Source organism: Mesoplodon bidens (assembly GCF_964165515.1).
Source record: "Mesoplodon bidens genome assembly, chromosome: 7".
NCBI classification, from domain to species: Eukaryota; Metazoa; Chordata; class Mammalia; order Artiodactyla; family Ziphiidae; genus Mesoplodon; species Mesoplodon bidens.
The window spans coordinates 111,840,992-111,854,668 of NC_138164.1; the positions used below are offsets into that span (position 1 = coordinate 111,840,992).

The 13,677-nt window shown below is 47.2% G+C and overlaps 1 protein-coding gene across 13 annotated transcripts in view; it reads left to right on the forward strand.

The window, feature by feature from the left end:
- Window positions 1-13,677, forward strand: part of PPP6R3 (protein phosphatase 6 regulatory subunit 3) — a 130,316-nt gene that overhangs the window by 113,856 nt on the left and 2,783 nt on the right. For all 13 annotated transcript variants that reach the window (XM_081238993.1, XM_081239001.1, XM_081239003.1 and 10 more), the window contains 4 exons: window positions 1,607-1,760; window positions 3,161-3,267; window positions 4,677-4,827; window positions 10,864-10,983. In XM_081238993.1, coding sequence (XP_081095119.1) covers window positions 1,607-1,760; window positions 3,161-3,267; window positions 4,677-4,827; window positions 10,864-10,983 — 532 coding nt within the window. The remainder of the gene's footprint in view (window positions 1-1,606; window positions 1,761-3,160; window positions 3,268-4,676; window positions 4,828-10,863; window positions 10,984-13,677) is intronic.

Sequence of the window (13,677 nt, forward strand, 5' to 3'; positions counted from 1 at the left end):
CCCAGCTTGTCCCAGCAAGGATTTGGGCATTCAGCACTGAGTACTGTGAAGGAAAGCATGGTGTGCGATGAGAGCGAGCAAACAGACAGACCTGATTTCATCTGAAGGGACACATCTCAGGTGTCGACATTCAAACAGAGACCGGCAGGTTGGACCCAAACTGCAGCATGAGAGGCGCAGCACAGACAGGGAGCAGCGCCCCTGCAGTCCCGCCCCTCCCACCTCTGAACGCACTCCTGTGCCTATAGGACCTAGAAAGTCAACAAGGAAAAAGCTCCTCTCTACTCTCAAAACTGCACTTCTGACACCAAATGTGTGAGTTTCCCACACAGACCATTTCTCCACACCAGCTGAGTGTCCTGTACAGCTCAGTTCAGGCACTGACTACCTGGGCTTACAGTCAGACCACACAGGTTAAGGGCTCAGTCCCACAAGATAGCTGCTCTGCCCCAACCAAGTACTTCTGACCAACTGGCTATAAATAGGGAATTCCCGTGACCTCTTTGGGTTTGATTATTTGCTAGAACCGCTCACAGAATTCAGAGAAGCACTTTACCTGCTATTACCAATTTATTACAAAGGATATTTTAAAGGATACAAATGGACAGCCAGATGAAGACGTAAATAAGACAAGGTCCAGAAGGGCCCCAAGCACAGGAGCTTCTATCCCCATGGAGTTTGTGATGTGCCACCCCTGTCGCCAACCCGGAAGCTCTGAAGTCCTGCAGTTTGGGTTTTCATGAGGACCTCGTTAAGTGGGCATGATCGATTAAATCATTGATCATTAGTGATTAACTTGACTTCCAGCTCCTCTGCCCTTCCGGAAGGTTGGGGGAGGGGTGGTGGGGTAGGTCTGAAAGTTCCAACCCTCTCGCCACCTGGTTGTCGCCTCGCCGGCCCCCACCCTGCGGCTGTCCAGGAGCCCCCAGCCGCCAGTCATCTCATCAGCACCCGTCACTTCAGAGGTTCCAAGGGTTTGGGGGGTGGGTGGGTAGAGACCAAACACATATTCCTTATTATGTCACAGGAAGCCTTGCTGCTGTTTGTGCTAACAGTAGTAGACTGCAGGAAAGTGTGAGTGTGGAGCGTGGCCGGGCGTGGACTGGGAAGCATTAGGTTGTTTCCAGTTTACTGCAATTGAATAGCCAGCGTGCTTTTCTTTTAACAAAATAAACTATTTATTTTGGAATAATTTTAGATTTACAGAAAGGTTGCAGAGATTGTCAGGGAGTGGCTGTTTACCCTTCGCCCATCTTCCTCCCGATGTTAATATAACCTTGGTACATTTGTCAAAATTAAGAAATTAACATCAACGTGTTCTTTTACGTGTGGCTTTGTATTCTTGTGTGATAATCTCTATTGGAAAAAAATCATAGAGAGGAATTGCCAAGGGATCAAAGGGAACACACGGTTTTATAATAGGGTAGATGCCACCAAACTGCCCTCCAAGTGGCTGTACCGTGTCCGCTTCTCCCCACGGTGTATTCGAATGCCCTTGGCCCACAACTGCGGGCTTTTCATCATTGCACATCTGTTTTTGAAAAATACTTGTGTTATAGTAAACTACTGAGGTGTTCTCAAAATGAAATCCTTCCCCTCTTTTTAGCGCCCAGCTGGTCAGCCAGCTTTGATGTCCCCATGGAGACAGCGCACGGGGCTCCCTTAGACTCTGTGGGCTCTGACGTCTGGAGCGCAGAGGAGCCGGTGCCGACTAAGGAGACAGGCTGGGCTTCGTTTTCCGAGTTCGCGTCTTCCCTGAGGTGAGCGTGTGCGCCAGCTCTCAAGCTTTCCACACGGGAACCAAGGATGCCATGGGTGTTGCTGACACTGTTTGTCACCTTGATTTTCTTCCAAGCTGAACATAGTGCCTTAAACAAGATTGAACATCAACAGGGGGAGATATTGACACAGCTATGAGTTACAAGAAAAACAGTCCTCCTCCTCCTCCTTTCATCCAGGATGAACTGGGAAAGGAGTAGATCATAACGAAGTAGGCTGGGGAGCTGTGGCCAGCACGTCAGTCAGCACAGTGCTGATGAAGGTGTCGGGACAGGCTTGGGGACGAGGTGGAGCCAAAGAATTCCTGGCAGACACCTCAGTGTGGAATATGACAGAAAAATGCAGAATATATCTTGAATTTAATAGATAATACGAGCTTGTATTTCGCTTGTAGCTGGTCTAGTGCTGTAAATTAAGGGGTGTGACGGGTATGGCTGTCAATCTTGTTAATTGTAATTCTCAGTAGCAGCAGCAGCCTATCATTTTGTAGTTTTCCTGAATAATACCGTCAGCATTTGAGTATTAACCGTGGATTTCATGTCTTGTTAGACTTACTTTGATTTGATTAACGTTGTTTTATTTCATCTACTGAAAAACAACCAATCTCCAGCGCCCCATTTGAAAGACTTTGTTGCTTTCCCCATCCCTAACCAGTGATGTTTTTAAACAGTCACTGGTAATGGGAAAGATACGACGACAAACTGTTACAAACTAGCACGTACCGTTACAGACAAACCAAAGAGGTGGCTTTACGGCACCTCTAATAATAGCAGCGAGCCGTTATTCAGAGGTAGAAGTGAGATTTACAGAAAATATCTCTAAAATATGATGAATTATTTCACTGACTCTTCCAGTGCAGGACAGTCAAGTTTCCAGCTCTTGCTTTTCTGGTTACTTGAGAATGTTGTTGAAGCATCTTGCTTCCCTTTACAAGTCCTTATGCACAGGCCATGTTTTCTCATTAAATATCATTAGGAGGGCTAGGCCCTCTAGGCAGTTTGGCTTGAGGTGATAAGGATTTTTGTAAAAATGGCACTGTAGATACAGTTCATATTGTACAGTGTACGCACTGCTGTCCCAGCCCTGGGAGCCTGGTGATTATGTGACCATGAGGGGCTGGGGGCATTTTGAAAGTGTCTGGAAACCTCTGAGAAGTCCCTGTGTGACTGCCCTGCTGATTTAGCAGAATATCGGCCTACCCACACTCATCTGCTACTCCAAGCCACCGTCCATGCTTAGATCTGTGTGTCATTCATTGGAGTCTATAACCAACTGTGTCTCCCCAGTGGAATTGGAACTGATGTTCAAAGGTTTTTTGGGAATAATGATAACTGAGGTCTGTTTCCCACTGCTAACCTCTGAATTTTCTCTCTTCTAAAAGTACAAAAGACTCTTTAAGGAGCAGTTCTCCAGTGGAAATGGAGACCAGCACGGAGCCAGTAGGCCCGCTGGCGCCCAGTGTGGCTGCGCTGGCAGTGCAGCCGGAAGGTGGGTGCAGAGAGTGCCGGGGCACAGCCTGTGGGCTGCTCCTTTGGTGGTGGTTCACACTGTAACTTTATCCTGAGTTTTCTAGATCGGAAAAGTTGTCTTTGTCCACAAAGCAGGTTTTTTAAAAAGTTCAGGGGCTCCAAGGACCCAGGAAAAAGAGATGGTGGGTCTGATGTGCGCAGGGCTATTGAGGAAAAGAAGTTGCGTGTGTTTGCCAGAACCACAGCATGCTGATCCTAGAACAGTAAGGGACCTACATTACCAGTCATTCGGTTCCCTCAGGACAGGAAAGGAAACAGGCCCAGAAAGGATGAATGGCCTAGCTTACAGCACCCAGGGTGAATAAAACCAGAACTAGTCATGTGTGCTCCAAGCCCATCTTGCACCCAGCTCTTTCGTCCCTTGGAGTTTGCTTACTTGGTGCATATGTGTATGTCTGGGCACATTTCAGGCTCTGTGGTGGTTTATTTTCTTCCCACCTTTGTGAATAGATGAAATGGTCAAGGGTATCCAGTGGCTGTCTCTTTCAAAACATGCACTTGTTCCTTGCATAGGCCCTGAACGATTTTCAACCTGATGAGGGGCATGGCAGGTGGGGGGGGGGAGCACGGAGGTTAGTGAAGGGGCGAGGAGTGGGCGTGGATAGTATGTGGAGGAAACAGAGAAGTCAGTCCTTAGGAAAGGAAATGAGGGCACAGGTAGAGGGCACAGGAACCAGGGGGTGGGACATTAATAAACCCAGAAATTGGTATTTTGTAAACATTCTATATAGATGACCTAATTTATCCCTCAGCGGCTCTACAGGTGGCTTCAGATACCCCCATTTTGTGGATAAGAAAACTTAGGCATAGGTTGGGTGCTTTGCTCCGGGCTCTGAGGTTGGTAAGTGGTAAGGTGGTAAGGCTGGGTGTGAATTCAGGGAGTCTGACTTCAGATCCTACAGTCATAACCAGTATACCCCATGGCTCCCTCTTATAGAACAAAGAAATAATCCACAGGGAACCAAAAAAGGTAACTTTAAAAAAAGAAAAGAGTAGGACCCAAGTGTGGGACAAGTGAGAGGAGAAGGATGAATGAGAAGAGTGCATAGATAAACCATGAACTGGGTTCTGGTGGGTTGTGGTTGTAGAATATACAGCCGCCCGTCTTTCCTGCTCTGGGAACTGGAGAACATGAGGGGCAGGAGAGTTGGCTGGGAGAAAGCTGGGTGTGCGGGTAGCTGGGGAGACTGGGGCTACTCACCGGTCCTGCGCGGCAGGGAACCCACGCAGCTTCTCTCCTGTGGGCATTGCTAAGAGGCAGCAACAGGCAGGTCACGTCACTTTCCTCCTTCTTCAAGCAATAGAGGTAACATTGGGTGGCTGGGTCTGCACAGGTGTTCGTGACGTTCAGCTCTGTGTCCTTTTCAGCGCCAGGCAGCGTGGCCATGGAAGCCAGCTCTGACGGAGAGGAGGATGCAGAAAGTACAGACAAGGTAACTGAGACAGTGATGAATGGCGGCGTGAAGGAAACTCTGAGCCTCACTGTGGATGCCAAGACAGAAACCGCGGTCTTCAAAAGGTAACCAGGGCTGCAGTGTGCTGGCAGCTTCAGGTTGTTGGAGGGGCGGGGGGAGGCGCAGGGGAGAGAGACTGCAGATATTAACAGCTTTAATTTGATTCAAATGTGGGTTCAGACATTAGCCTGACATCTTTCTAATATCTCCGTTAAATTCATTGAATTTTAACAAAGAGGTGGAGTTTGGGTCGTTTAGTGTCCCCCCCGCCCCGTTTTCTTTAAAGATTATTTATTTACTTATTTATGGCTGTGTTGAGTCTTCATTGAGGCACGCAGGATCTTTTGTTGCGGCGCGTGGGCTCCTCTCTAGTTGTGACGTGTGGTTTTCTCTCTCTAGTTGTGGCACGTGAACTCTGTGATTTGCGGCACACGGGCTCTAGTTGAGGTGCGCGAGCTCAGTAGTTGTGATACGTGGGCTTAGTTGCCCCATGGCACATGGGATCTTCCCTGACCAGGGATCGAATCCGCGTCCCCTGCATCGTAAGGAGGATTCTTTACCACTGGACTGCCAGGGAAGTCTCACCCCTCCCCTTTTAATAGTGTTTAGAAGACTAGATTCAGAACACTGATGGATTCAAAATACATGAGTATAAAAAACTGGCAATCTCTAGCCATGATAGGAATTGCACTGGATACAGGCAGGCTGCAAAGCTTGGACCATCTAAGCCAAAGGTTTGGTACTATACAGATCATTTTCTCCAGACATAATGCAGCCAGCAGAACTCAGTAGCAAAATGATAGCTTTAAAAAACATATGTGGAAATTAGCCTCACTTCTAAACTCATAGGTCAACAAGGAATCATAAGATGAAAAACTTAAAACTGAAAGAGTAATGAAAAAGTTCTATCGAAACCTACAGACTGCAACTAAACCAGTGCTTAGAGCTCTGGTCTCCATCTTACACAGACCCTTTCAGATCATGAGGAGTAATGCTTCCCGACTCATGAAGTCAAACAAAGCATGAAAGAAAAAATAATTGTAGGCTAATTTCATGTGTGGGTCTATATGTAGAACACCTTAAAGTTAAAAGCTAGCAAACCAAATCCAGCAGTGTATTTTTAAGTCATGACCAAGGATGTATCGCATGAATGTAAGGATGTTATAACATTGTAAAGATTATTGAAGGTAATTCAGATAAAAGGATAAAAACCCTTTGGAACTTCGATAGACAGAAAAGCATTTGATAAAAATTAAAGTTGTTTGTGACTATTTAGCAACCTAGGAATAGAAAATAGCTACTGATAAAAGTGTCTACTGAAAGTCTACAGCAGACTTTATTCTTAACGGTGAAGCATTATTTTGAAGAAATAGTCCCTTCAAAGACATGACCCAGGGCTTCCCTGGTGGTGCAGTGGTTGAGAGTCTGCCTGCCGATCCAGGGGACACGGGTTCGGGCCCCGGTCCGGGAAGATCCCATATGCCGCGGAGCGGCTGGGCCCGTGAGCCATGGCCACTGAGCCTGCGCGTCCGGAGCCTGTGCTCCGCAACGGGAGAGGCCGCAGCAGTGAGAGGCCCGCGTACCGCAAAAAAAAAAAAAAGACATGACCCAGACAGCGAACCCTGCAGTGACTGCTTCTCTTCAGCACTGTGCTGCTGGTCTTAGCACACACAGCATAAATAAAAACAGATTTGAAAGAGATAAAATGGTTGTTTGTTTGTAGGTTATGATTTTCTACATAAAAAATTCCAGTGGAATCTATAGGTAAATATTAGAATTATGAGGAAAGTTTAACAAGTTTACTGGATGCACCCACAAATCAGTTGCACCTTATAAGCCAACACAAGATGTCTTAGATGTGTCCCTCCCCTCTTTTAAATGAAAAGTTAAACGTTGTCTGTAACTAAGACTGAAAAAAACAAAGGCATAAATAAATAGGGAGATATACCATGTTTGCTAAGGGGACGATATCTTTGGCATTTCTTAACAAACTAATCTATAAAATGAACGTATTTCTCATCAAAATCCCAATGGAGTTTTTATGAAAGGGAGAAGCAGATTGTGAGAGTCCCAGAGAAGACCAAGGGGAGCCAAGAACAGCCAAGATCATGTTAAAGAGAGTCAAGTGCGGGGGCTTCACAGTGTCAGGCAGCAAGACTTACTCTTACTGAGATGATGCATGTGACCGAGGCACAGAGCTGTACAAACAGACAGACAGACAGACCCCCTACACTCACGTGTTAGGGTGACATAAGCTGGTGAGGAAGGAAGGGACTAAGTGATTATCCAATGCTGGAGAAAAATAAAATCTCTCTCTCAACATAAGTATGAAAGGCAAAACTACAACTTTCAGAAGACAGCATAAGAGAGTATCTTACAACTTTATGGTAAAGGGTTTCTTAACCATAAAAAAGCCAAACCATAAGGGGAAAGATTAATAAATTTGACTTTATTTAATTTCTAGTATCCTAAAAGACACAATAAAATGAAAAGACAAGCCGTAACCAGCAAAGAAACATGAGTAGCAGGATATAGGAAGAACCTAATATCAAAGGAAGAGGCACAATCTAATAATAACTTCTTAAAGTTGACAAAGGGTACAAACAAGCCGTTATTGGTGGAGGAAAGCAAGGAGCAGACTAACGGGTCAGCCTCAGCCTCGTGTCAGCGACAGTAATGACTTGGTGCTATTCCATGCGTGTGTGTTTGTTTGTTTTGGCTGTGCCATGAGGCATGTGGGATCTTAGTTCCCCAAACAGGGATGGAACCCATGCCCCCTGCAGTGGGAGCGCAGAGTCTTAACCACCGGACTGCCAGGGACGTCCCTCCATGCATGTTAATCTATTAATTCCTATCTAAATTGTTACAGAAAATAGAAAAAGTGCAAAAGCTGCCTGGATCTTTTTATGAGGCAGTGAAATCTTCATTCCAAAACCAGATAGGGATAATTACGGAAAATGATCAGCTTATGTCACTGACAAGCAAACTAAATGCAAACATCCTATATAAAATATTTGGTCACTGAACCCAGCAGTAAACTAAAAATCATTCATAATGATCAGTTAGAGTTTATCCCTGGCCTGCAAGGATGGCTCAGCAGCAAGAAATCTGTCAGTGTAATTCACTGCATATTAATAGAGTGAAAGAAAGCCATTTGATGTTTTCGATGAAGCTTTTGAAAAAAGCTATATGTGATTAAAACACTGAGCAAATCAGGAAGAGAAGTGAATTTCCTTAACTTGGTAAAAGCTAGATACCAAAATACTACACCAAAAAGTATACTTAGTGAAGAAACTTTAGTTGCATTAACTTGAATGGACGGAGCAAGTAGGGATGGATGCCCAGTGTCACTGCCACCGTACAGGCAGTCCTGGGGGGTGTTAGGAAGGAAGGAGAAAGAGATAGAGGTGCAGGTAAAGATGAGATGGGAAGTGACGAAACTGATCATTTGCAGGTGATAATGATCAACTACAACTAGGTCAGTAGCAGACGTGTAAGATTTCAGCAAAGCTGCCAGGTAAGAGGGCAATTTAAAAAATCAGTAGCCTTTCTCTACATCAGTAATAGCCAACTAGGTTGTATATATAATAAAAAGGAAAGTGCCAGTCACAAAATACATCCAACTATAAATTATTTAGGAATTATCTTAGCCCAGATATCTATAGAGAAAACTCGAAAGTGCTAATAAAAGAAGCCACAGAAGAAGATCTGGACAAGTGAAGGCCATCACAACGAGATGGGACAGCTCAGTGCTGCAGAGACACCCACCATCACCAAATTAATCTGTAAGTTTAGTGCAGTCCCAGTCACAATTCCAGTTGGATTTTTAAGACACTTGATAAACATATTCTAAAATTCAGGTGGAATAAAAAGTTTCCCAAATTGCTTAGAGAGCCATAGAAAGGTTAAATAAGAGACTTAACCTGGCAGTACTGGTCATGCTGCAAAGTCTGAATTCTTAAAACACTGTGATATTAGCACACAGATAGTTAAAGGGGCCACTGTGGTGAGAGAGAGCTCAGTCCCAAGACGGATGGCGTAGCAGGTGATGGAGGCGGGCTCACTCCAAGGCAACCAGTGAAGCCTGAGCACGAAGGGTGAGAGCACACGTGCAGCGCCTCCTGTGTGCCCGGCGCTGTGCCAGATGTTTCTCACGTGTTAACTCGTTTCTTTCTTTCAAGGACCCTATAAGATAAGTACCATGGCTATCATCCCACTTTCCAGATGACGAAAATGAGATACTGGAGTTAAGTGATGTGGCCAGAGTCTCATGGTAGTTAGAAGAAAATGCAGTGTATCCTGACCTGTGGACAGAAAAGGACTTCTTTTTCAAAACAGAGCAACCACCAAAAGCATACACCTCATGCAAAGAATAGAAATGGATTACACCAAATTTAAGAATTTCTGGTTAATAAAGTATTGTAGACAAAATTAAGAGGCAGATGGCAAATTGAGGGGGGGGGGAAGCTTACAGCTCTAAATCAGTCAGAAATTAACATTTAATATTCAAACCAGTAGGGAAAAGATGTAGAAAACCCAAATCAGAAAATGGTCAAAAAATATCATTAGGCAGTTTACGGGCAAGGAAACCCAAAGGGGCAAAACTAAGAAGAGATACTCAAAATTCATTCATTATCAGACACCTCTTACTAGACTGGCAGGAATTGGCAAGGTGGGAAATGCTGAGTATTGGTGGGGCTCTGGGGCTACAGGGGCCCTGTCGCCCTGCTGGTGGGCATGCTGGCTGGAAGGATGACCAGCATTTTCCACTCCTGGATGTAGAGCCCTGAGAAGTGTCCCAGCGGGTCCACTGGGGCCTCAGCAGGCAGTGGCAGCGTTGCAGCCCTGTGCACAGAGGCACCGGTCGCTGTGAGAACGCGGTAGAACGGGAGGTGTGCGCCGCGGGATGCTGTGCCACAGGCAGCAGGAAAAGACGGCCCTCCAGACTGTGCTGGTACAGAGATAAATGCAGAGAGGTGTGCGGTTCCAGGCCAGTGATGTGTCTCAGAATACACGGACAAGAATGAAAGTAACATGTATTGAACACATCAGGATAGTTGCCTTGGTGGGCAGGGAGTGGAGAATGGGGATAAACTAGGAGGAGTAATGAACTAGCCTTCCTTCACTTGCCTCCTGGTAAATTGCCAGGCCCATCTGAAAGCCACTGAGAAGTCATCCTAAAGCGAGGTTTTTCATAAGCAAATGTGGGACAGGACCCCACGCTAAGAATGGTGGGCTGCCCCAAAGGGAGCCGTTAGCCGCCCTTCAGCTCAGTTCAGTGCCGTCTTGAATTGTGTCAAAACGGGAATGCCAGACACAACATAGGCAGAAGTCTAAATTCCCAGCCCACAGACAGTTGACAGCATTTGCTCCTTGTCTTTCTTTGCAAGAGCTATCTAAGGGGACAATCATCCTTTCATGTTTTGTTTCCCCAAGCCCTCTCTGTGACCCCTCAGGACCGGTTTTTACCTTTCTGGCCACTGTTCGTGGCTCTCTTTCCCTTCATGGTTTGTCCTTCTCACGCACTGTCAGAAGACAGCTCGAGAAGTTCGTCCTGGCTCAGGCTGCATGGCCTCCTGCTCATGTGACATCAGCCAGCAAGCTGATGGGGGGCTTGGTCCTGAGGGCAGAAATCTTTAACTAAAGACTCATTCCTTCAAACAGGTTCATTTGACACCTTCACCGAGTCTGCAGTTTTGCTTATGTGCAGTCGTGGACATATTATTCCCCCAAATACCTCATTTATAGGAGTATTCTGAAACTCTTGTACATTTCTTTTTCTGTTTTGCACACTTGGCTTCAGAGTGTTGAAATCCTACCGGTATGTACAGTGATGTGGGACCATTCTTTACCAGACACCAGCTGCATTACGTGGTCCCTCTTTCGGCTCCCAGTTGTGTGTGATCCTCCCCTTCCATGGTTTCCCAGTCGTGTCTGTGGTCCCTGTGATCCCCCCCTCCCACCCCGAGCATGCTCAGCCCCGGGGCTTGCTTGGATCCATGGCCGCCATGACTTCCAGAGCCAAATGCATGCGCCCTCCTCCTCCACCCGGTGCTGCTGCGTCAGGCGTCTAATGCTGCCTGTTGTCCTTCTTACTGCAGTGAGGAAGGAAAACTGTCTACCTCTCAAGATGCTGCTTGTAAAGATGTGGAGGAGAGCCTGGAGACGGCAGAGGGGAAGTCTGCAGCCCCCCGGCCCCCCAGCAGCAGCCCAGAGCAGAGGTAACCACCTGCTTCCGGCCGTCCTGCCTGGGCCCTGCTCTGGCTTTGTCTCCTGGGAGCTGGGAGGGAAGTTGGTATGGCGGTGGGGGGTCGTTACAGTTGTCCTCAGGTGTTCAGTGACTTGCACAGAAGCATTTTCTCAGTTCCGTACAGTAATCAGGGTGACTGAGCTGAGAACTTAGACGTAACAGTTCATCTCCGCCTGCAGGAGCTGCAAACTGACTGGTTTTGGGAGGTTCAGTAGCATCACGGGCTCTTCGAGAAATTAGTTGGGCTGGAAGGGTCTCTCATGCTGCCGTATCCCCTACCCCACCCTCCCTTTTTTTCTCTTGATGAGGCGCCAGGTTGAGGCTGATACTGAGCCCTTCCAGGATTGGGTTCCCTCAGCACTGTAGTCACCCAGCTGCCAGGCACACACAAGCGGCTCCCTAGCGCCCGGTTCCCACAGACGTGTCCACGTGACACACGGGAGGGCTTTCCTGGAGACCCTTTCGTATGTGTGGCTAAATACTCTCAACTCTCAGATGAGTCCCTCTTTGGTTTTGGTTTTGCAAAATATTTATCTTGTCCGGATGAAGTGTGAAAATCCCACCACCAGAGCCAAGGGATTTGAAATGTGACGTTATCTGTCTAGTCACTTTTTTTTTTTTTTTTTTTTTTGCGGTACACGGGTCTCTCACTGCTGTGGCCTCTCCCGTTGCGGAGCACAGGCTCCGGACGCGCAGGCTCAGCGGCCATGGCTCACGGGCCTAGCCTCTCCACGGCATGTGGGATCTTCCCAGCCCGGGGCACGAACCCGTGTCCCCTGCATCGGCAGGCAGACTCTCAACCACTGCGCCACCAGGGAAGCCCTCTAATCACCTTTTGCTTAGACTGAGCCCGTGGTCTGGAGGGACAGGCCCAGCCAGAGCCCCAGCGCCCAAGGGCCACCCTGGGCTGTGTGCAGCCCCGCAGGCAGGGCGAGGGCGGCCTCCTGTTGCTCCAGAGCTTGTGTGGGAAGTTCAGGACTTGCCCTTGGACCACAAGGACCTTCGCTCAGTGCTGCGCAGACTGAACTGTTTGGATTAAATATATCCAAGTTTATGTATTCCTTCCATAAGGAATAAAGTAACCTTTAAAGCCATTTCCGAGAAGTACTTTCCCTCTCACCTGATGCCCCCAAATCTAGGCATTTTAGGGGCAGTGTAACCAGTGGGAACCAGCAGGGGGCACTCTCTGTTCACTGGTCAGTAAACCTGTATGTTCATAGTGTAGCAAACCCTGCTTTTGTTTCTCTCATGGAAATTACAGCTGGGATGAGGGGTTTGCTTTTGTAATTAAAAACTTGTGTGTGTGTGTGTATGAAACAAATTAATTATAAGAACTGCTTGTGCGTGCTGGCTCTAGTGGCGGCTTTGGGAGGAGGAGACGGGATGGCACTCCGGCTGCAGGGGAGCCAGCCCCAGCTGTGCATCTAAGAGTTTGGGCAAATCACTTTTTTGCCTAGGGTTTGGTATGTTTTTTCAAAGGTCCTCTGTAGGTGTAATAACCTAAGCAGTCATTGTCACCTCCCTAGTGTCTCCCTGTAAATTTCCTTTATATGGAGAGCTGCCTACAAGATAGCTAACCTGTCCCACTTTGGAGTCGTTGCTCCTGGAGTATGTTCTTGGTTTCTCTGACATGAGTGATACAGCCTGCCTGTGGGATCGGTTACTGGGCTCTGGAGTGCAGGAGTGTTTGCCTCGGGGGACCCACTTGCTGTTCGTGCAGAGAAACATCTGGGATGAGGAGCCCTGCCTCTCCCAATCTGCAGGACTCAGGCAGTGGAGGAAAAAGGTGGGGAGAGCCAGTGGGAGAAGAGGGGCATCACTTGTCTGCCTGTCCTTCCTCCGTCCAACACACACATGAGTGCGGCAGCCACTGGTGATAAAGCAGTAGCAAAACAGACCCCACAGGTAATATATAGGGACATGAAGATAAATAAAGCTGGATAAAGGAATAGGAGTCCCACTTTAGGTAGGGCAGTCGGGGCATCTGAGCTGCTGTTTTGGCGGGGACAGAGGTAGGTTTTCTGATGTGTCACATTTGCACTCTACGGCACTGTTGACAATGAAGATAGCCATTAGGGACTTTCTGTATGCAATCTTACCGAGATGGTTCCTGTCACAACCAAATATTAATTTTGAGGTTGACAGATGTGCACTATTGCACATAAAGCTTTTCATTGCCACAAAATTTTATTTTTCAGTATTTATCAAGTATGTACGGTATCTGTGCCAGCAGTGTGCAAACAGGTACCTTGCATACGTTGTATACTTATCTCCTTGCCGGGGGGTGGTTATTGTCCCCCTTTTACAGGGGTAGAAAACTGAGCTGAGAGAGGTTAAGACACGGCTTGTAAGTGGCGAAGGCAGGGCATGTGCCCGGTTATGTCTGGTTCCAGAATGCTAGTGCCTGTGTCTCTGTGATATATTGAGACACCATGGAATGTAGGTAGAGTCTGCTGTGTGAGTGGAGCTGACTTCGTGGGTCTCTGTTAGGATTAGCAGGGGTCTGAAGCACTCTGTAAAGTTGGAGTGCCGGCTCAAGAGTACTTGTGCTTCCCAATTTCAGCTCTAAACATCTTTTCCCAAGTCTCGTTCATAAGATGTAGGTCACACTGTAGTTCGGCCGGAAGGTCCTGGGTAACCTGTCCCCACTTTGTTCCTTTCGTAT